General features: G+C 34.7%; 1 protein-coding gene across 2 annotated transcripts in view; it reads right to left on the reverse strand.

Annotated features, from left to right (window-relative positions):
• Positions 1 to 20700, reverse strand: part of LOC114336198 (nose resistant to fluoxetine protein 6-like) — a 151852-nt gene extending 131152 nt beyond the window's left edge. For both annotated transcript variants that reach the window (XM_050645732.1, XM_050645733.1), the window contains exons 1-2: positions 20576 to 20700; positions 11687 to 12132 (exon numbers count right to left, since the gene is read on the reverse strand). In XM_050645732.1, coding sequence (XP_050501689.1) covers positions 11687 to 11870 — 184 coding nt within the window. In that variant the 5' untranslated portion in view covers positions 11871 to 12132; positions 20576 to 20700. The remainder of the gene's footprint in view (positions 1 to 11686; positions 12133 to 20575) is intronic.
• Between the last annotated feature and the right edge of the window lie 1933 nt (positions 20701 to 22633).

A 22633-nucleotide genomic window follows, 5' to 3' on the forward strand; every position in this document is an offset into this window, starting at 1 on the left:
CATCAGAGCTCTGATTGAATTCCATAATCCATTTGGTTCATTTGTAAGGCACTCACTAATACGCTAAATAAATCATCGTCGATAATACTGAGCAGATTGAATTATCTGAGCGGTATAAAACGATAGCAAAAAAAGCCGGTAAAATGCGGCCTTTTTACGAATAGCGGGAGCGTCGATAGATTAGAGATGATTCTCGTTAGGAAGCTTTTGACGATCTGCCCCGGCGAGGGGTTCAAATGCGAGTCTCAACAATAACCTGGAGTTTCCAGAAAGGTTACATAAATACTACTTGAATTTTAAGTAATCAGTAGTACAGGGGCGTAACTAATTATTTTAGTGAGCCGTGTATAATATATTTATTGTACATATTGCCGGGGGCGACAGGCGAGAGAGATGGCCTATATCACCTCGAAGAGAGGGGATTGGCAAAGATGTGCACAACGATAAGAAATGTTTGAAGAAATTAGAGTTTATATACACAAGGGGTAACAACGATAAAATGGAGGAAAACGATAAGTTTTCCCCCTAGGGATAGATTTTAATCTTCCAGGGGAATCACAGCGATTTTCGTAATACCACGAAGAAAATCACCGTGAGTAGTGTGAATCTTGACAGTACGAACTAGACCATCCTTACCAGGCAATACATCTATTACCCTGGCAGTTGGCCATAAGAGTGGAGGAGTACCATCCTCCTTCAACAGAACCAAATCCCCGATCTTGACAGGGTCAGTAGGGTCGGTCCATTTATTTCTTTGCTGCAGGAGGCAAAGATAGTCTTTTTTCCACAATTTCCAAAATTGCTGTTGAATTTTACTAATACGCTGAAAAAGATTCAACCTATTTTCAGGTATCTCTGAAACACTTGGTTCAGGGGGCGCGGTTAAACTTCTTTGAACTAAGAAGTGAGCTGGAGATAGGAAAGCGAAGTCATTGGCGTCAGACGACATCCTAGTGATGGGTCTCGAATTTAGAATAGCCTCGATTTGGCATAATACTGTGTTAAACACTTCAAAGGTGAAGTGGGAATTTCCTATAATTCGATAGAGGTGATACTTCACACTCTTTATTCCTACCTCATGGAGGCCGAATTGATGGGGGTTGCGGGGAACACCCATCTTGAAAGTTATGGAGTTTTGAGTACAGAATTCCTTAATCTGTTCCGAATTATTTTGATTTAAGAAAAAATCATAGAATTCGCGCATTTCATTTTTTGCCCCATGGAAATTTGTGGCATTGTCGCTCCAAATAATACTGGGCGTGGATCTTCTGGCAATAAACCTTTTCAGAGTAAGAATATAGGCTTCTGCGCTTAATCCTGTGACGAGTTCGATATGAACACATTTAGTGCTCATGCAAATGAAATAGGCTACGTATGCTTTGTAAAGCGGTGCCTTCCTCAAATGTGAGGACTTAATTAAGAAGAACCCCCCATAGTCCACTGAGACGACTTGGAAGGGTCTAGTGGGGAGTACACGATCGGGATGCATATCTGCCATCTGTTGAACAGAATTGGGTGTCATGAATCGGAAACAGTTTACACACTTACGAATTAAGCGTTTAATCTGTCTTAATCCGTCAATTGGCCAGTACTTCATTTTGACATACGAAAGTACTGTTTGCGCGCCTGAATGTAATAACTTATGATGAGCTTGAGTCAAGATTAGTTCTACAACTCGACATTTAGAAGGAAGTAGAATGGGGTGTTTTTGATTATACGATATGGGGGCGTGTCGGAGACGTCCTCCCACACGAATCAGCCCATCATTATGTTGTAGGAAGGGGTTGAGTTTACGAATGGCTTTATTGGTCACGAGTTTAGCATTTTTCAATTCAAGAATCTCTTTTTTAAAGTAGATACTTTGGATATACCTGATGATCGCGTGATCAGCGATCTCCATTTCGGGTGGCGTCAATATATCCGTATCTCGTGGAGAGTTATTTATTTTCTTTTTAATATTACTGATGAATCTAAAAAGATAAGCGACAATTCTTTGAATTTTACGAAAAGAAGAAGATTTAGCGAATAGATTTTCAAAGGTGTCGTTGAGTTCGTGATTTGTTGCTATGTTTGAGACAACTAACTTCCTTAATTCAGGAAGATCATCCTGAAAATGAGGAATTTGATGAAGAGAAAAATCGATGGGATTGTCTCTAATAAAGCTAGGTCCGCATAACCAGTCTTCGGTGGTCTGGGGATTATCAAAGACATTTATCCCTCTGGAAGCGGGGTCAGCGATGTTTTCGTGACTTCTGACGAAATGGAAATCACAAGGAAAAGTTTCCAACAAGGAATTGACCTTTTGAATTCTGTTTTGTACAAAAATGTTCCAAATGTGTTTTTTAGAAAGTATCCAAGACAAGGCAATTGTAGAGTCAGCAAAGAGATGAGATGAAGATATACTCAAATTTTTCTTGAAGATGTGAAAAAGTCTATGAGCCAGAGTGACTCCCAACACTATTCCACAAAGTTCCAATTTGGGGATGGTGAGTTTATTTTTTAGCGGAGAAATTTTGTTTTTAGAAGCGATAAGCCGCGACGATACAGAAAAGTCTGAGTATGTCGCTTTGAGATACACACAAGTGCTGTATATTTTTTCCGATGCGTCGGTGAAAATAATTAATTGAACATCAACAACTTTCTTTTGTAAAAGTAAGCATCGAGGTACCTTGACCTCTTCTATAGTTTTGAATGTCGATAAGAGGTTTTGCCAATTTTTCATAATGATGGGTGAGTCAATGGGTTGATCCCAGTCCAATTTCTGGGACCATATTTCCTGTATCAAGAGCTTAGCGTTCACAAGGACAGGGGATAACCATCCTAGCGGGTCATACAAAGTAGCAATGTAGGAGAGAATAGTACGTTTAGTAACAACATTAGCCAATTTGAAGATAGGAGTTTTAAACGAAAAGTGGTCGCGTTCTGAATCCCAGAATATGCCTAAGACTTTATCAGATCCCGTGAAGTTAAGACTGACTTCAGAGACGGGATTTAAATTGTGTTGAGACAGAAATTCTGAAGAACTGCAGTTCCACTTGTGGAGGAGGAAACCATGGGTTTCTAGCAAAGAAGTTAATTGTTCGAAAAGACAACTTAATTCATGAAGACTGTCAGCACCGCTGATCAGGTCATCCATAGAGATAGATTCTTGCAGAACACTAGTAGCAAGTTCGTGGGTATGTTTGTTGTTGTCAGCGATGTGCTTGATAACTCTTTGAGCGATAAATGGGCTACTTGGGAGCCCGAAGGGTAATCTTTGAAATTGATAGCACCGTAAAGGCTGCTGAATATTGTCCCTAAAGAGAAAATTTAACAGAAATGTTTCAGTGGGACAAATGGCGATTTGTAGGAACATAGCCTTGATGTCGCCTACTAGTGCGAATTTAAACTGACGAAACTTAGCGAGAATGTCAAAAAGTTCATGTTGGACGACATAACCTTTGTCTATGACGTCACTGAGGGAGATTCCCGTAGACGATTTATTGTTTGGATCGAAAACTATACGAGTGGAAGTAGTAGAGTTGGATTTGAAAACGGGAAAGTGAGGGAGAAAGTAATTAGGTTTACCTGAGTCATTTAGCATTTTTAACGGCACTTGAATTATTTGTCCGTTATTGAGATATTCCGATATAATGTCCTGATATTTTTCCAATAAATCAGGGTTGAGTTGAAAACGTTTCTCGAGACTGAGAAAACGTCTTTTTGCCGAGAGAAACGAATTTCCCATGTCTATATCTTCGATAGGGAGTTTGAGATTGAGTGTGGACTCATATCGTCCATTGGGGAGAACATTAACATGTTTTACAAAATTAATTTCAGCGGGGTGATCATTAATGAGATCGGTGTTCTGAGGAGCGGCTTCTTCCAGCTCCCAGAATTTTTGTAAATGATCGGATAGTTCCTCGTTGGACACTACCGGCTCATTTACGGCGGAAGGAGTGTTATGAGAACAACAAGTAACGAGAGAGTTTGAATAAAATTCCAAAGCCTTTTTAGTATTTTTCGACTTAAGAGCAAAGTCTGGAACTGACCCTGATATCGTGTACCCGAGTAGAGTGCGTTGAAGAACGGGAAGACCTTTTCCCAAACGAATTATTTCAGGTTGAATGATATCGTTATACAGGTCTGCACCGAGCAGGATACCAATTGGGGATGTTACATGGAACATCGGATCACCTAATGGTATCTCTGAGGGTATGTTTAGTTTGCTCGCCGAAATAGAAATTTGAGGAAGCGGATTTGTTATCTTTGGGAGTACAGAGCACGAGATGTCAAAAGGAACGTCGTTAGCGACAGCGAAAATTGTTGTATCTACAATAGATTGAGACGAGGATGAGGTGGAGTTAATTCCATTGATCCGTAATTTTCCATCTCTAGTGGTGAGTGACAGTTCCTTTACGAGGTCAGCACTAATAAATGAAACCTGTGAGGCCGAGTCTAAGAGTGCCTTTGCGAAGACCCTCTTGCCGCTAGGAGCGACAAGATAGACCTGGAGTGTGCTTAATAACACCAAATGATTATCAAGCGAGGCTGCAGATAGAGCCATTGAATGTGGAGTCGAATTTTGAAGATTAACTTCCGTTTCAGGAGCTCTAACATGTGAGGGCCCCTGTTGTGAATTACCCTGTGTATGGGAGTTATTTGAGATAGCGGTTTTATTATGATTATTTGAGTTGTGTTGGCCAACAGCCGCGGAAGGGTTACTATGACCCGTTTTGTCGAAATGGAGCAACGTGTGATGACGAGATTTACAAACTATGCAAGAGAATTTGGATTTACACTGAACGAGCATGTGAGACCCAAGACAATTAATACAAAATTTATTTTGTTTGACAAAACTAAAACGTTCTTTAGAATTCAACTGCTTGAACTGAGGACAAGAGTAGATCGAGTGAGAGTCGTTGCAATAGGAACATTTCTTAGGACCTAAGCGAGGCGAAAGGTTACTGGTAGAAGTGTCTGAGGCTAGGTGTAAAGAGTGTCTGGAAGTAGTAGTCGATTTTGGTTTTGATTGAGATTGAATATTCTCAAGATGAACAACGCGTGTCTCGATTTCCCCTAGAAAATGGACAAAATCAGGGGTAGCTTGGCTACCACCGGATTGGAACTCAAGAGCCCTAATGGTAGGTGCGTCGAGTTTCTGAGTAGCGATATGTATGAGAAGTAAATGCAAGAGATCTGAAGGGGGCCTATTCAAGTTCAATAGGGCCTTGAAATTATTTGACATGACCGTATGAAAATTTCTTAATTGTGAGTGATTTGCGTTTCCAGAAATAGGAGGCGCATCAAGAATTTGAGAGATGAGAGTTTTGATAAGCGATTTAGAGTTGGCGTACCTTTGTGTCAGGTTATCCCGGGCTATTTTGTAATTGTCACCTGTGAGTGGGATATGCTCGAGAAGCGTCAAAGGCTCGGAAGTTAGAAAACTTTTGAGGTAAATGAGTTTTTCCAGATCACTTAATGTAGTATCAGATCCTATTATTGTATCAAAGGTCTCAATGAATGAATTGTATTCAGTAACTAAGCCACTAAATGGTTTTAACTGAATACGAGGGAGGTTTACTGTTCGTTGCCTAGCCATAGACTGTGAGGTTAGAGAAGAATTAGGGTCAAATTGGAGGGAGGGGGTAGCAGTCACATTAGAACTTTCAATGACCTCTAACCTTTCTTCCAATAGAGAAATTGTATCCAAATATTTATCAAAAACCACAGAGGAATCAGTAGAGGGGGTAGGTTCCTCGGGGATCGTCTCCAGCACATTTTGAGCATCGCGGAAAAGTCCGTAAGAATGTTTGAGTTGTGAAATTATTTCACGAATTTTATATTTGTTTAGAGAATTAAGAGTTGTGGGAACCGAATCAGCCAACTTGGTTATATCAAGTTTTGCGGTGAGCCTCTGTCGGTTATATTTTGATCGGTCAGCCATGTTGCGAGAATGTGAGATTAGATAGATTATTTGCAAATGTCTAAACCTATAAATCGATGCGAAAATGAGAGAATATGTACAATATATTATATATTACACGTTTAATAGTGTGAGATTGGCTTAATAGTATCACCCTGTATGAGCGCAGATTAGTATATGAAATGCAAAACTATAAAATTTCAAAATATATGCAATTTTCCAAAATGGGTATTTTTCAGCAAGTGTGAGACACCCTTAACAAGTATTTAAATTAATTAAATTGAAGGAAAAAACAATTATTTATTTTCTATAGTTTTCTAGAAGTGTAAAATGAGCTTAAGCGAAGCTAAATGTAGCAAAAACTTACAATTTATGCAAGAAAACAAAATTATTTTTAATAATTTTTGTAACCTGTGAACCAGGCTTAATCGGATTCAAAATTATAAATTTAATTTAAATCAAAAGGTTGAACAAACAATGTTAAAATTATAACACCCGTACTATCAGCCAAGAAATGAGTACACTTTTTGTATACTATAAACAGAAAAATATATTTACGAAAATAAAATAATGTAATATATGCAAATATTTTTTCATACAAACAAAACGACTCCTTTATTTGAACAAAGCAAGTAGTTTCTGAAATTGCACGTGTAGACCGGGCTTAACAACCTACCAGCTATTGTAGAGACGTGCTGGGTTAAATACTGAGAATTTGAGTGCAGAAAGAGAGGAATATTTTATTTTTGTGCCGGGGCGGCGTGGCTTGGAAATTTCCAAATGCAACAGAAAGACACTATAAATGAAAAACCGTTATTCTCAGAATAGAGATTATCAAAATATGCAAATACGAAGGACCTTGAGGATTTAATTAATAAATAATTAATATGATACGGCTCGATGGAACAGAAATGTTTAGGCAATACGTAAAGTATCCTTAACAATAGTAACCTATACTTATTGTACGGTTATAGAGTATATTCCCATAGGTAAGCTGGTTAAGAGTAGATAACGATTTTTCATATGTAATTTAAAGTATTATCTGCATAAATGGCACAAAGAATATTTGCTACGAGAGGTATATGGTTCAAAATGCATACAGTATCACGACTAATAAGTTATGTTCACATACATGTAGAGTACTTACAGTTTTATTCCTTGATGACGTGTCACATCAGAGCTCTGATTGAATTCCATAATCCATTTGGTTCATTTGTAAGGCACTCACTAATACGCTAAATAAATCATCGTCGATAATACTGAGCAGATTGAATTATCTGAGCGGTATAAAACGATAGCAAAAAAAGCCGGTAAAATGCGGCCTTTTTACGAATAGCGGGAGCGTCGATAGATTAGAGATGATTCTCGTTAGGAAGCTTTTGACGATCTGCCCCGGCGAGGGGTTCAAATGCGAGTCTCAACAATAACCTGGAGTTTCCAGAAAGGTTACATAAATACTACTTGAATTTTAAGTAATCAGTAGTACAGGGGCGTAACTAATTATTTTAGTGAGCCGTGTATAATATATTTATTGTACAGGGTCTATCTATACCATACTAAAGGTCGATTTGCACCGATCTGTTTAATGGATGAAAATTATTGGATACAGTAGACTCGCGATTATCCGAGACTCGGTCATCCGAGCCCCTCGGTTAACCGAGGCAAAAGTCATAACTGGTGAGTTACAATTTTCAACCTTGGCGCAACATCGCCGCCTCAATATCAAAAAGAGGAATAAAGCTTATGCAAAATCAAAGACTTTTTAAATAGTAATATTGATAAGGTCAATGTTTTTATCTTTTAAAGACAGTACTGTATTAATTGTGTCATTAAAATATCCACAGTTATGATTATTTACGTGTTTTTCTATCAATATAACCAATCTCAGTGTTAACCGAGTTTTTCCGTATCCGAGGTAGTCACGGTCCCATTTACCTCGGATAATCGCGAGTCTACTGTATATGTAATTTAGCATTTTAACAATTACAGAAAACAAGGGTTGTCCGATATAATCTTGTTCTAACTCAGTGTTGCTAATCGGCGCATAATTATCCGATTTGCGTATCTTTTTGAGAGTTGTCGTATCTTCTTCGTATCGTTAAATAAATCGGTTATTTGCGTATATTTTTCAGTGTATTTACCAACCTCAGATTAATAACAAAAATAAACTTTAAAAAAATCCGCTTCTCATTCATATATTCCCAACAATACATTAATTTTCTTTGGTTGCACCCAAATTTCTATAAATAGCCTATATATTGGATGAATGTTAGCGACATCCGATACTTTTTATGGTAATTATCTAAGATAAGAAGGGACAAAAGGGACCTGTGCGAATTGTTTTGTTTAGAATTTGAATGCACAATGCACAAATGTTTCCACTTAAGACATACTGATCCAATTCAAATTTCAAAAACAGGGATTCTGCCGTCCGATTTTATTTATGGGTTTTTAGTCTTTGATAGCTACTGCACGATTTAGTTTTATTTTTAGGTTATGTACAGTGCAATGCTTAAGTAAACGTCTGTTGAAACAAGTTTTGGTTTGTGAAAATACTTTTTTATTATGAAAAACAAAAATTAAAAATGAAAAAACTAAAATTAAAAAATGAAGATAACATATTCCCGGGTGGTAAATTGGAACACGGGCCATAGGAAACTCAATGTAAAATTCTAAACTGTTGAATTCCTGCTTCCCTAATTATTTTATATCAAAATACATAAGAAACTATTTGTAGAGAATTGAAATCTGTATTGAAAACAACTGTTAATATTGTTCTACGAACAATAATTATTCAAAATTTTATAAAAATATAATACAATTTTCAGAGAAATACGCCAAAGCTACGCCACACACAGTGCAATAATGTGTATAAGATTTCATTCGGTGACAATGAATTTATTATATTAACAATTTGAACTGTCAATTTCTTTATTTATTTTATCATTTATTATTTAAAACACCATAAAGTTGATACCCTCAGTTAAGGAGAAAGTATTGATAAAAAAATATTTTCTTCAGTCAATAGTGTGCTCACTGTCAGTTAAATAATAACGTGTGGCCTAACATGCCCAAGCATACCTACTGCGGTAAATACATTTTTTTTTTCAGAATTTTGGAATGTGTTTAAATCGTAGAACAATTGTAACTTCTGTTTTTAATACAGATATCAATCCTCTACAAATAACTTCTCATAACTTTGATGTAACATAATTAGGGAAGCAGTAATTCAACAATTTAAAATTTTACATTGAGTTTCCTATGGCCCGTTTTCCGATTCACCACCCTGTATTTGTTTCCTAATTTAAAAAAAGTAATTTCCATTGCTATTTGTTACTATTTAAAAGACTAGTGTAGAGTGTACAAAGGGTTTTCAGTAATGTATTCAATATAAAAAAAGATAAAAGAAACCAGGATTATCCTAAGGGGGGTTACAACTACTGGATGGTCTCTGTGAGATGATCCTAAGGGAAAGGGATTACAACTACTGGATAGTCTCTGGGAGGGGTCGCCCCCAAAATCGATAATGTCATTAAACACGCCTAACTTCACGCGCAACTTTGATACGAGAAGTATAAAAAAATATTCATTGAAATCCAGATCCTGTAATTTTTTAAGCATTAAAAAGTGAGTACAAAGATATACAATGTTTTTTTTTAATTCCATCTTCAATTTACCCTGCGCTTCTCGTAGACAATTATCGATAAGGTAGAGTTGTCACTATTTTCGGTCGCGTCCCTCTGATGGGGGGGGGGGGTATAATCTCCAACCCCCCTCCTGGTTACGCCAATAAGCGTATCTTTTTCGTGACAAATCGGATATTTTTAGAGCGATCATCGGATAATCTAGAGAAATGCGGTTGGCAACACTGTTCTAACTATAATTAATTAATAATAATTCAAAAATTAAATTTTTTTATAAATTAAAAAAATTCGACCCCTGCAGCTAGTATTTCAGATTTTTTAGGTCATTCTAAACAAAAAAGGTCTTTTGTCATTTTTCTCTAAAATTGATCGTTTTCTAGTTATAAACAATTTAAAACTGAAAAAAGAACAAAAGTTGACGATTTTCAAGGCTCAAAAACAGAAAAACATAAGTATTAAATATTATTTTTGAAATTACGAAGGTCATATATTCAAGTTAAAAACCTTATTCTATCAGTTCTTTATAAGTCTTTTGGACTTATTTCATTCTGAAACATTGTTTTTTAGTTGTTAATGCCCGTCTCCTCATAAATAACCTTCTCATTATCAATTAAAAAAATATGTTTTAGAATAAAACACGGCTAAAATTCTTATCGTGACCTGATAGAAAAAGGTTTGAACTTGAATTTATGTACTTGATGATTACAAACATGATATTTTTTACTTGTGATTTTGAGCCTTGGATATTGTCATCTTTCGTTCTTTTTTCAGTTTTAAATTGTTAAACTCGAAAACGATCAAGTTTAGAGAAAAATTACAAAAGACCTTTTTTGTTTAGAATGATCCAAAAAATCTGATATAATATCTGACCGGGTCGAAATGTTCTTTTAATAATTCATAAAAAAAATGTCATTTTTTAATTGTTAATTAATTATAGTTAGAACAAAATTAGATGGGCAACTCTTGTTTTTTGTAATTGTTAACATGCTAAATTACATATTATCCAATAATTTTTATCCATTAAACAGATCGGTGCAAATCGACCTTATATCGGATCCTCTACTAGTACTTGTACATAAGGGTACCGTAATTTCTTAGTTATTCATTAAGAAATTCTTCTACTGAATAATAGATATGGTCTTTCAGATAGATAAGCTTTTGTTATTTTACGGAACTTGGGAAAATATGTTGCAGATTTAAGTTGTAGAGAAAGATGGTTGTATAGTTTTTTTTAGAATATAATATAGACTTCTAATAAATCAATGGACGGTATCGATAAATAGATGTCACAGGTAGAATTTCTGGTCAAATAGCGAATAGTCAGGATTAGGTCTTGCTGAACAGACATGTAGGTGTTTACGCATTATTAAGTAAACAGTTTCTAAAATATAAAAAGAAGGAATTGTTAAAACCCCGTGACCTTTGTAATATTTGAAGTAGCTTCTGCAACGTGTTGTTAATCTGAGGCCAAACAGATATCTTATTGCTCTTTTTTTGTAATTTAAAAAATGACATCGGATTGGGCAGCTGTACGAGAATCCCGAAAATGAAGACCATATCGAAGATGAGACTCGAACAAAGAACTGTTATTTTGGAAGATAATAAATTAATTTCTTTTGACACAGCAAGCTGAGGCTAGTTTCTTGCATAGAAATCGATATGAAGGGACGATTTGGTTGCTTCTAAAAAAATACCAAGGAATCAACGGTACTGATCTGGCTGTTATTAAGAGATAAGGGTTGAAGAGCTCCTTTATACGATAATATTAAAAGCAAGTAAATTAGAGTCGGACCAGGTTTTTATTACAAATAAATCAGAAGTTATAGTAGCAAGAAGAGTTGCAATATTGGAGTTGCTCTAAGTGATACTATTATTCTCAGCAAAAAGAACAAATTTTCCGTCGATTTTTAAACTAGTGATGCCATTAATAAATTTAAGGAAACGTAGAGCACCCAATTCTGAACCTTGTGGTACACCACATACAATGTTTATTGAGACTGATAAAGTATTGTAAAATATTGATACTATTATTGTGCTGATAACCTAAAATATGTGTTTTTTTTCGATAAAAAATCTTTTAAATAGTTTTAGTGATAACTAGTTTGTTATTAGTTTATATAATTACACATATACTTACTTTGGTATAATATATCTACATTATCATAAAGTACTTCTACTTGCCAAGCACACCTTTTACTTATATTTAATTTCAAAATTGGTTCTTTTGTGTCCAATAAAGTTTGCGTTACTGCATCCCAAAGTACATTAGCATTCGACCATTGGACACAAAATAAAAATATTATTAAAATGCCTATAGACATATTCTTTCTTTTCGATTGTAGTAAAATTAACAAAGCTGTATTAACGTGTTGCACAAATTAGTCGGCATAGTTGGTATTTTATTTATTTTGCCTATCTGATAAATATGTTAAAGTGCTAATCCAACTGTCAGGTCAGAGATGCTTCCATAGAACAAGGTATTTGCACAGTTGACAGGCCGTTCTTATGAAATTTTAAGTTTATAAATTTACATCACTACGTCTTACTTCGAATATTTTTGCTTCTTTGAAGAATATATTCATTCTAAAAAAGGAACACAGCAGAGGTTAGTGATATAATGTTTAAAGCATATAAATAAGGTATTACAGGAAGATAGCATATTATCATTATAATTCCCTTACACATTTTTAGTTTATACCTTTCGTACTTAGTTTTTTTAGCTGTTTAGTTTGGTGTTAATATCTTTTAGTTGTTACCTTTGTTTTAAACCCTTTTTGTATATAACTTTTATTTCTTTTGTGTCTGAAAGTATGACGGTAAAGCATGGGCGCCCATACCCATGGACAGGGGGGCGTAGCCCCCCCTAGCTTTTCGGGTGCTGTATACCATATATGGTTATCCAAATTATACAAAATCTAATGTGCAACATCTTCACGTCTGGCCCCCCCTGAAAAATTTTATATGGGCGCCCATGCGGTAAAGGCTAAAACGCATTAGAAAGTCGCGGACGCGTCTCATCGCGAACAAGACAGTATAGTCCATGTGGTGAGACCGCTCCCGTCTGCAAAACATTTCTAATTCGGTTTCTCTGCGGATTCATCTTCAAAAATGTCTCCGTTAAACAAATTTGAAGGGTGACGGACGGAATTTTTGGGCAGAAATTGTTTAAACAATTTTTTTAAACAAATACATAAGATCACCTTTTATTGCTCCAAAAAATATATTTTTAGGTTTTTTGGGTCATTCTAAACAGGAAAGGCATTTTGTGATTCTTCTCAAAAATTGACAGTTTTCGAGTTATAGGCGATTTAAAATCTAAAAAATGCGAAAATACACATTTTCGAGGCTTAAAAACTCATATTTAAAGTATTTTTAAGGGTTCCAATAATTTGGATTAAAGTTTAAACATTCCTTTTCAAGATTCCGAAGAGTGATCTGGTCTAATTTCAATTTAGACCGTAGTTTTTTAATTGTTAATTATGCATATCCATCCGATTTTTTGGCCGGTGCGGCGCGCTCTATTTCAAAAATCTCCTAATTTTCTGCGCTAAATATCTAGATTCTTTGGGACATTCTAAATAAAATAAGTTTCTTGACATTTTTCTTAAAAATTACTAGTTTTAAAGTTATAAGCGATTTACAATGCGAAAATGTGTTTTTTGTCATTTTTCGGATTTTAAATCGTTTGTAACTTTAAAACTACTAACTTTTGAGAAAAATGTCAAGAAACTTATTTTATTTAGAATGTCCCAAAGAATCGAGAAAAAATATTTTTCGGAGGAAAATAGGAGATTTTTGAAAATAGTGCGCGCCGCACCGGCAAAAAAAACCGGATGGACACACATACTTAATAGACAATGAAAAAACTACGGTCTAAATTGAAGTAAGACCCGATAACTCTTCGGAATCTTGAAAAGGAATGTTTAAAATTTAATCCAAGTTATTGGCACCCTTAAAAATACTAATTTAAATGAGTTTTTAAGCCTCGAAAATGCGTATTTTCGCATTTTTTAGATTTTAAATCGCCTATAACTCGAAAACTGTCAATTTTTGAGAAAAATCGCGAGATACCTTTCTTGTTTAGAATGGCCCAAAAAACCTAAAAATATATTTTTTGGGACAATAAAAGGTGATCTTATGTGTTTGTTTTAAAAAATTGTTTAAACAATTTCTGCCCAAAAATTCCGTCCGGCACCCTTCAGATTTGTTTAAAGGGGACATTTTTGAATATGAATCCGCAAAGAAACCGAATAAGAAATGTTTTTCAGACGGGATCGGTCTCACCACATGGACTAGTAGGAGACTTGAGATTCTCATTAAAAATTGAATCAAGTCCTCGTCGCGTCCGCGACTTCCAAATGCGTTCATGAAGATTAAAAACAACGTAAAGAATCTGAACTAGTCCAGTCTGCGACGAGTCGAGTCGCATCCGAGACTCTCTAATGTGTTTCAGGCTTTAGTCACCAGTAAAACATCTTCCATGTCAGCACTTTGATCTTCAAGAAGTAATACCGGCAATACGCAATTGGTAATTCACCAGTGGTGGATGCGGGTTTTCCCTGTTAAAACCCGCCGTACGTTTCTATGCGACTAGCAATGCGAGAGTGGGGCAAAAGCGACTAAGAACATTGCGCGGTCGCCATGCGCGACTACAGATTTTACTTCCAATTTTTCGGAGAGTGGTTCTACTGTCCCTCTTTATACTGTGCTTTAGTCTAAGCCACAAAAAAGGATAAGAAGGGACAAAACTTTATAAGGGAATCCGTTATATAAACTAGGTATGAAGAATAAAGAAGAATGCTTAGCAAACAATAGGCAAGGAATCCCAAAACCAAATAAGTCTGAAACAAGTAGTCTGAAGTATGAATTAGAAAATATAATACAGCAAGAAAAAAGAGAAGTTGGTAGAGTTTATATTCAAACACAAATTAGTCCCTTAATTTGTAATCTCACATAAATCTTAAATTTATAATTCTTTATAGGTTCACTGTGTATAATTGTAATAAATATCGATAATTACAAGTTTATTCAACTTCCTGCAGAATTGAATCAATTGCTAAATTCTATTGCAATAACTTCCTGAGTTCAAACTATATTCGTGTAAGCATCAAAGTACAAAGGTGGTTAAGTTACTATGAAAAGCCAATGATTTTTTAATAAATTGCAGATTATTTGTGAGCATTATAAATTAGTTCGGACTTTTGTAAGTCGCAGTATACGTCGAATATTTACCTCACCAACAACTCTAGTGCGTAAGTTAGTGTGAAGTTACTTCCAGTATATATCAGTAGCTGTTAATAAATCATTTTTTACTCCACGACATTAGAATTATACTTAACGCCTTTGAAATGTAGACCTATAGAAGAATTATGAGGGTTTCCTGAGTAGATTCAGTTACGAACAATGAAGTACTGAGAAGAATAGATAAAGAGAAGGAAGTTAAACTTACAATTAAAGAAAGAAAGCTACAGTAACTCAGACATGTGATGCGGGGCGAGAAGTATAGCATCCTGCGACTCATAATGCAAGGGAAGATAGATGGCAGAAGAAGCATCGGAAGAAGACGAATTCCATGGCTGAAGTGCCTGAGAGAATGGTTTGGATGCAGCTCAAAACAACTATTTAGAACTACTGCCTCAAAAATTAAAATTGCTATGATGATTGCTAACCTCCGTAGCGGAGATGGCACCTGAAGTCGAAGAAGATATATAATTATTCCACATCGTCGAAAGGGAAGTCCGGAAACAAGGCATTCGAATCAATTCGTAATTTATATTATATTCGAATTGTATAGTTTAGCTACTGGGCTAATTAGCGAAATACAAGGAAAAGCTATTTACCAGTGGCGTTGCTAGCCTCACAGGGGCCCCCTATCAAAGTTTGTCGCGGGGCCCTTTTTTTCCACAACTGATATGGGATAGTTCTAAAAAAAATATTCAACAAAAGCAGCAAAACCGCTTGTATAAAATAGAATAGAAATATACTTTATTGTCACTGAAAATTTTACAATTTTATGGACAAAAAGCGTAGGTACAAAGAGTAGGAAAAAAGAACAACAAACACAGTTTACTGAAATTATCTACATACATCTTCAATATTACTACAAATTAAAAGATAATGAAACACAATACAGGGTGTTTCATTAATAAATGGAAATATTTTAACTGTAGATTCCTGGGCTCAATATATTAAGGTTTAACCCAAATCACCTACTCCGAAAATGCTTCCTTAGGAAGCTGGAGATGCGTCCTCTTTGGGTAGCGCAACGGTTATTTTATCGCATAACTTTTTTGTCTTTAACTTTTAAGAATTTTTGACACTGGATTATTAAATTGTGTGGTATTCTATTAGATACTAAAAGGTACTCTAAGTCGGTAGAATACACCATTTTCTAGAAAAATCGATTTAAAATTTTTGGTTTTTTGATTTTAAACAAAATTTGAAAAATTTTTCAAAAAAAAACGTGTATTTTACCGACCTAAAGCAAGAGTAATTTTAATTAAAGACACAAAAAATAATGCCATAAAATAACCGTTGGCCTACTCAAAGCGGACCCATATGACCGGTACTAGAAATTCGAAATTGATGGAATAAACGTACCTGTTTTCGTTTTTTGTTTTCATAGTTTTTTTTTTAATTTTTATCAAATTAAAAAACACAAAATTTTCAAATCCACATTGTTCTAGAAAACGGTCTATCCTACCGACTTAAAGCAAGAGTACCTTTTATTACTAGAATACGTCACAATTTAATAATCCAGTGTCAAAAAGGCTTAAAAGTTAAAGATAAAAAAGTTATGCGATAAAATAACCATTAACCTACCCAAAACGGACGCCTATGACCGGTACTAGAAATTTGCAATTTATGGAGTCGATTTATCTCTGGAAGATAAATACGATTACCACTTTTCGTTTCTCTAAATAGAAGCGTTCTGGAGGTATTTAAAAAAAACTAAGCCTCTTTCAAAGACCTCTAGCTCGGACTAGGTAATTTGGGTTATACCTTAATATTTTTAGCCCAGGAATCTACAGTTAAATTATTTTGAATTATTAATGAAACACCCTGTATATTGCAAAATTTAAATAAATTGCAAATTGCATACAACCTTAGGAACTATTAACTTCTGCGTATAACACCCAAATATAGATAATAATAATAAATCTAATAAACTCTAATAAACCAAAGTCGAAAAATAGATTTTAATTGAGACTCATTGTTTTAAAACAGATTCAGTTTTTTCAAGCCAAGGGTGAATGTGCATTGAAAATGAGCGTAAACAAAGAAGCTCTGTTCTTTAACGGCGAGCGACCAGCAAATAGATATACCTAAATACAATTTATAGATAAAGAACAGATTACACGAAAATATACGCAAACAATACACAGTACAATTTCGCATTATACAGTGTACAATGTCTCACACAGCCAACGGTGAATAAACAATAAAAATTAGCTTGAAAATAAAAAACTTCTGTTGTTATAGAACGGCGAGAGGCAGAAAATAGATAGGTACCTGTGCATAAATATAGTTTATAATAGATAAAGAATCCATTACACGAAAATGTCGATATCCAAACAATTTCAAAAAATGTTTCAAAGCGGTTTAGTAGTGAAATAATTATTGTAGAATATTTTGTTCAATTTTCTGAATGGAATTGTGTTTCGACATGCCGCGCTGGAGCCCCTGAATGTCGGGGCCCCGTATAATTGATACGGCTGATACGGCGGTAGCTACGGCTCTGCTATTTACCAGCAATTTTATTGCTGGAATCGAATCGTATGATTGTATATAGTAATAATATAGGCATGCAAAGTCCGCAGATAGTGTGCTACTTTTTTTATAAACAAAATGGCGCCCGAAAATCGTGTTTTTTTCAATTTTTGCTCTATAACTCCAAAGATTTTAACTTAACACCAAAAACACTCAAATAAAAATTCACCGTAATTAAATTCTGCATAGAGACGTGTTTTTCTCGATTTACTTCGACGAAAATTTTTCCCGGTAAATGCGGGTTTTTCCAAAAAAATCTTTAATTTCCAACTAAAATTTTAGATAAGTAATTGTTTATCAATAATTAAATAACTTGGCAATATAAAAGCTCTTTTGGTATACCTTATAATTCCAGAGGCCGATGGAAATTTAATAAACAGTTTAGCAACAATTGAATTGTTAATTAAAAATTTACGGTTACTATAATAACTATAATAATTACGATACATAAGAATAACTATGATTTTTGTATAAATAGATACTCTACCTATCTAGTGTACTTTACAGAATTGAAATTGTACTAGTTAAGCGGCCTCAGGAATATTTTAAAATTATAAACAATTTTTTGGTTTATAAACAAATAGAATATCTCGGGAAATATTAAATTAAATTAAATCATGAAAACAGTATTGGAAAAAAAGCGGCAGGACGCTGCTTTTAAAAGAAAAAACATTTAATTCTGATGAGTGGTTCCTGAGATACAACCGATAAAAGTTGATAAGCGCGTTAGGATAAACTAGTATGGCCTAGGCCAAACTAGTTTATCCTGATATAAAGACTCACACTTCAGGATAAACTAGTACGGCCTAGTCTAAACCGATTTAGCCGAGTCGAAAGTAATTTAGCGAACATGTAAGGACTTTTACATGCAGGGCATTCCCAAATCACGTCCCAACAGGGATAGGGATGGCAAAAAAATTATGAGTACATCGATATATTGTATCATATTTATGATCCCTACATCGAATGAAGATATTGATATATGCTATAAATCAATATATTCTTATATAATTAAATAAGATAAAAAATAATAAATAGGTAAAAGAATGAGGTTTTTAAAAAGATACACAAAAATTAAAAGAAAAGATACACTTGCGAATAAAATCGTGTACGAATTAATACTGTTTTCTCCAATTTTTATAAAATGTGAAAACGTTGAATTATCAACTTCTGTCTGTCCGTCCGTCCAAACTCAACACCTCCGTCATTATACCAGGTAGAATGACAAATGAGGTGTCAAATGAAAGCTTATAATCCAAGGATGGTACTAAAGGTGAGAAATTTGACTAGGTTGTCTGTCCGGCTCTCCGTCCGACCGCGAATATAACTCCTCCGTCACTATACCAGGTAGATGACAAATGAGGTGTCAAATGAAAGCTTATAATCCTAGGATTGTACTAAAGGTGAGAAATTTGACCTAGGCTGTCGGTCCGTCTGGCCGCGAATATAACTCATCTGTCACTATACCAGGTATAATGACAAATGAGGTGTCAAATGAAAGCTTATAACTATATATGGCACTAAAGGTGAGAGATTTGGCCTAGGCTGTCCGTTCGTCCGACCGCGAATATAATTCCTCCGTCAGTATACCAGATAAGAATGATAGAATGACAAATGAGGTGTGAAATGAAAGCTTATAATCCAAGGATGGTACTAAAGGTGAGAAATTTAATCTAGGACTTCCGGTTTTAGAAATGCGACCGGAAGTACTGTTTTAAAGTCACCGGATACTACAAGTGATATATTATTCGACGCGACTTAGCAAGACTAGAACAAATATACACTTCCGATTTCATGACTTTCAAATTATTTTTCCTGTTTCATTATTTTTCCAAGAACAAAGTATTTTATTCAATTTATTATTTATATTAAGCCGTACTAGTTCGCTGAATTACTTTCTGTTTCTTGGCTTTTTCCCATTATAAGTTTGCTGTTTTCATCTTTCATAGCACTCTAATCTCTTAGACGCCATCTCTGAGGTCTCTATCTATCATAGCATTTCCTATGTAAGTTTTCCATCTCACAGCGGGTCCCAGTCCAGTAATCTTTTTGGCCACCGGTGCTTCGGCATTCTTTGTACATGCCCGTACCATTTCAGGGCTCTACTTTTACTACCACAACTTTTTTGTAATTGAGAATTCTACTTCTATTCTCTTTCATATTTCCTCTGTTCTTATTCTATCCTACCTGGTGGTAGACACCTTCTCATAAACTCAAATTCAACTGATCGTATTTTATTTCGTATTATTGTTGTCACTGGCCATTCCTCCGCTCTCGTAGGGTAATATTCAGCACTATGCCCTGAAAAGTCTTTTTTGTTTTCTTTAGTTAGAGTGTTCTTCCATATCACTCCATGGAGTGCTTTCGTGGCTTGTTTCCCCGTACTATTTTCATTTCTATATCTTTCATACAAGTGCCATCACAGTTTATCATTTACCCTAAATACTTATAAGTCTTACAACTCTTAATAGTGTCTTCTAAACTTACGTTTAAATCAGTAACCAATATGTAATCAATTACTTTCGACTAGATTAAATTGGTTTAGACTAGACTAAACTAGTTTGTCCTGATATAAAAACATACACGTCAGGATAAACTAGTTTGGCCTGAAGTGTTCGTCTTTACATCAGGATAAACTAGTTTGGCCTAGGCCTAGGCCAAACTAGTTTGTCCTGAAGTGTATGTATTTGTATTAGGATAAACTAGTTTGGCCTACGAGTGATAGGACAAACCAGTTTGGCCTACGCCAAACTAGTTTGTCCTGAAATCGGGTTTGGCCGGTAATATTTATACATTTTACACATCCAAAATCATGGTTTAGAACGTTTATATATTGTAAATCATGATTAGGGAGTGCTCCTCGTAACATTCCAGTGTCTTGGTTTGTTTCTTTTTAGTGCATCTTTATTGTGATTTTAGTATAAAGAGATTTAGAACAAAACCTGGGACCGCTTTAAGTATTTAGGGTCGGTATTAGAGATACTAATGGGGTAATATATGGAAATACATGCAGGACCATAGATAAGAGAGTGCAGTATACCGTGAAAGGAGGCGAGTGGTGTGTTATGTGACAGAGAGATTCCAATGAAATTAAATGGAAAATACCGCAAAACTGCTAGAAGAGCAGCTATGATGTACGGTGAAAAGAGACCTGGTGAAAGACCAGGTCAGTTTTGATATTCTAGTATTCTTCCTAGTAGTATTCTGCCTATGTATATTAGTGTTAAAAGCAAACCCATGAATTACGGCTACTTACCAATTACGTAGATTTTTTTTTTCGATATAAGGAGTTTATTTGGAGTATGCTTCTCGTCGAAGAAAACTGTTGTGTGTAGACATATGCAGTGCAGATATAAAAAAAATGAAGTTATCGATTGCATAAGGTCATATTATTGTGTTAAAAAATACTTATTAAAAGATAAAAATAAACATTTACGAAAAGCAATAAACAACTACTATTCCAAACAGTAATTATAGATAAAAATTAACAATGTAACTTATTCGGAAATGCACCTAATTAGAGAAGCCAATTACGCATAACGATAAAAGCAAATAAAATACATTAGAGACGCTTAGAGACGGAATATACCGACTAATTTTTTCTTCTTCTTCGTCTTTTTCTTTTATATAGGCAGTACCTACTGCCTGTTTTTCTTCAACGGTGCCTTTCATTCTGTCCCTAAATTGTCATGTCACCTTTTCCTTGGGCTACCTATACCAGGGGTGGGCAAAGTGCGACCCGGGGGCCGCATGCGGCCCTTTAGACCTTTTTTTGCGGCTCGCGGAATAAAATTGAATTATTTTTATTTAAAGATTTTTTTAATTATTGCTAACATTAATAATTATACATAATGCAGCTATTAATTAACACTTTCGCAGAGGGTGATTTTTCCGCAAATTTTCAACATAACGTACGACGTAGGCAATTCTGTGCCGTGCTTCCGGCACAGAGTTTTGTCGGATCCCTCAATGAAATCCATGAAAGTTTAACAAATGGAAACGATATCTTTGAAGAAGTCAGAAACGGTTGGGAAATTAACCCGTAACCACCTACTAAGTGTAAGAACTGACCAAGCACCAAATTTAAGAGGAGCAAATATTGTAATGTTGAAAAAACTTAAAGATTATGTTCTTGAACAATTTCCAAAATATGGTTTATTATTTTTTCATTGTATAATCCATCAGCAGGTATTGTTCAAAAATCTTTTTCAAGTAGACAACGTCATTTCAATTACAACTAATATTGTTAATTTTATTCGTTCAAGAGCATTAAATCATCGTGCATTCATAGCATTTTTGGAAGAGTTAGAGACAAAAAACACTGGTGTCTTATAGGTAATACCACAATCATATTCTATGGTTAAGTCTAGAAAAGGTTTTTATGTTGTGATTTAGGGGAGGAAATTGCTTAATTTTTAGAAATAAAAGACTGCGACAAATTTGCTAAATTTATACGCTACAAATTGCTAAAGTTTTGAACGCAAAATAAAACTTTTAAAATGAAACTCAAACTACTAATAATTGATCATAATAAAAAAGAAAGAATTAGTTCAATTATTTCCGTCATTAAAATCATTAAATACTGTACCAGAAAATAAGTTTAAAATTTATAAAGAAAAGCTTTGTAATTTGCTGACAGAATTTGAAAATCGTTTCAGATTTTGAAGATATATCATTTTCCTTATCACTTCTAAGAAATCATTTTTCAGTTCAAATTGATTCGCTACCAGTCTACATTCAACTAGAAATTTTATAATATTTTTGCATTTTACAAGTCTTTGCAAATGTCCGAAAGTACATAGCTGTTACATTTTGAATAATGTAGGTACATAAATAAAAATCCATTGAGGACAGGAACTGGTGATGACTTATTAGAAGCGACAATTAGAATAAATACTACAAAATCTCCACCCGAAATACAAAGAATCATGAACTAGGACATAAAACTAAACTAAAATTTTATACAAGCCATTAAGAGCGTAGGCGCAAAATTTCGGACAAAGTGGCCGTGTTATTTTGTTGTGAATCGGTACTAGCAGTCGGATTTGTTTTAGTGCATTAAGAGAAAGTCACATATACACTCTCTGATGATAGCTTAGGAACTTGAAACCGATTAGGGTGTTTATGACATTCTCTGATTGAATTGAAATATAAGACGTCTCTACTTTTCGTTTTACAACAAAAATATTATTTATGGAAGAACATAACTTCAAGAATACTGTCTAAAAAATTCAGTTTGAGCGGAATAAAATGATCTGAAATACAGCATGTTTAATATCCCCACCTTCGACTCGCTTTGCAGCAGCTTAAGCGT

Source organism: Diabrotica virgifera, chromosome 3, assembly GCF_917563875.1.
Source record: "Diabrotica virgifera virgifera chromosome 3, PGI_DIABVI_V3a".
NCBI classification, from domain to species: domain Eukaryota; kingdom Metazoa; phylum Arthropoda; class Insecta; order Coleoptera; family Chrysomelidae; genus Diabrotica; species Diabrotica virgifera.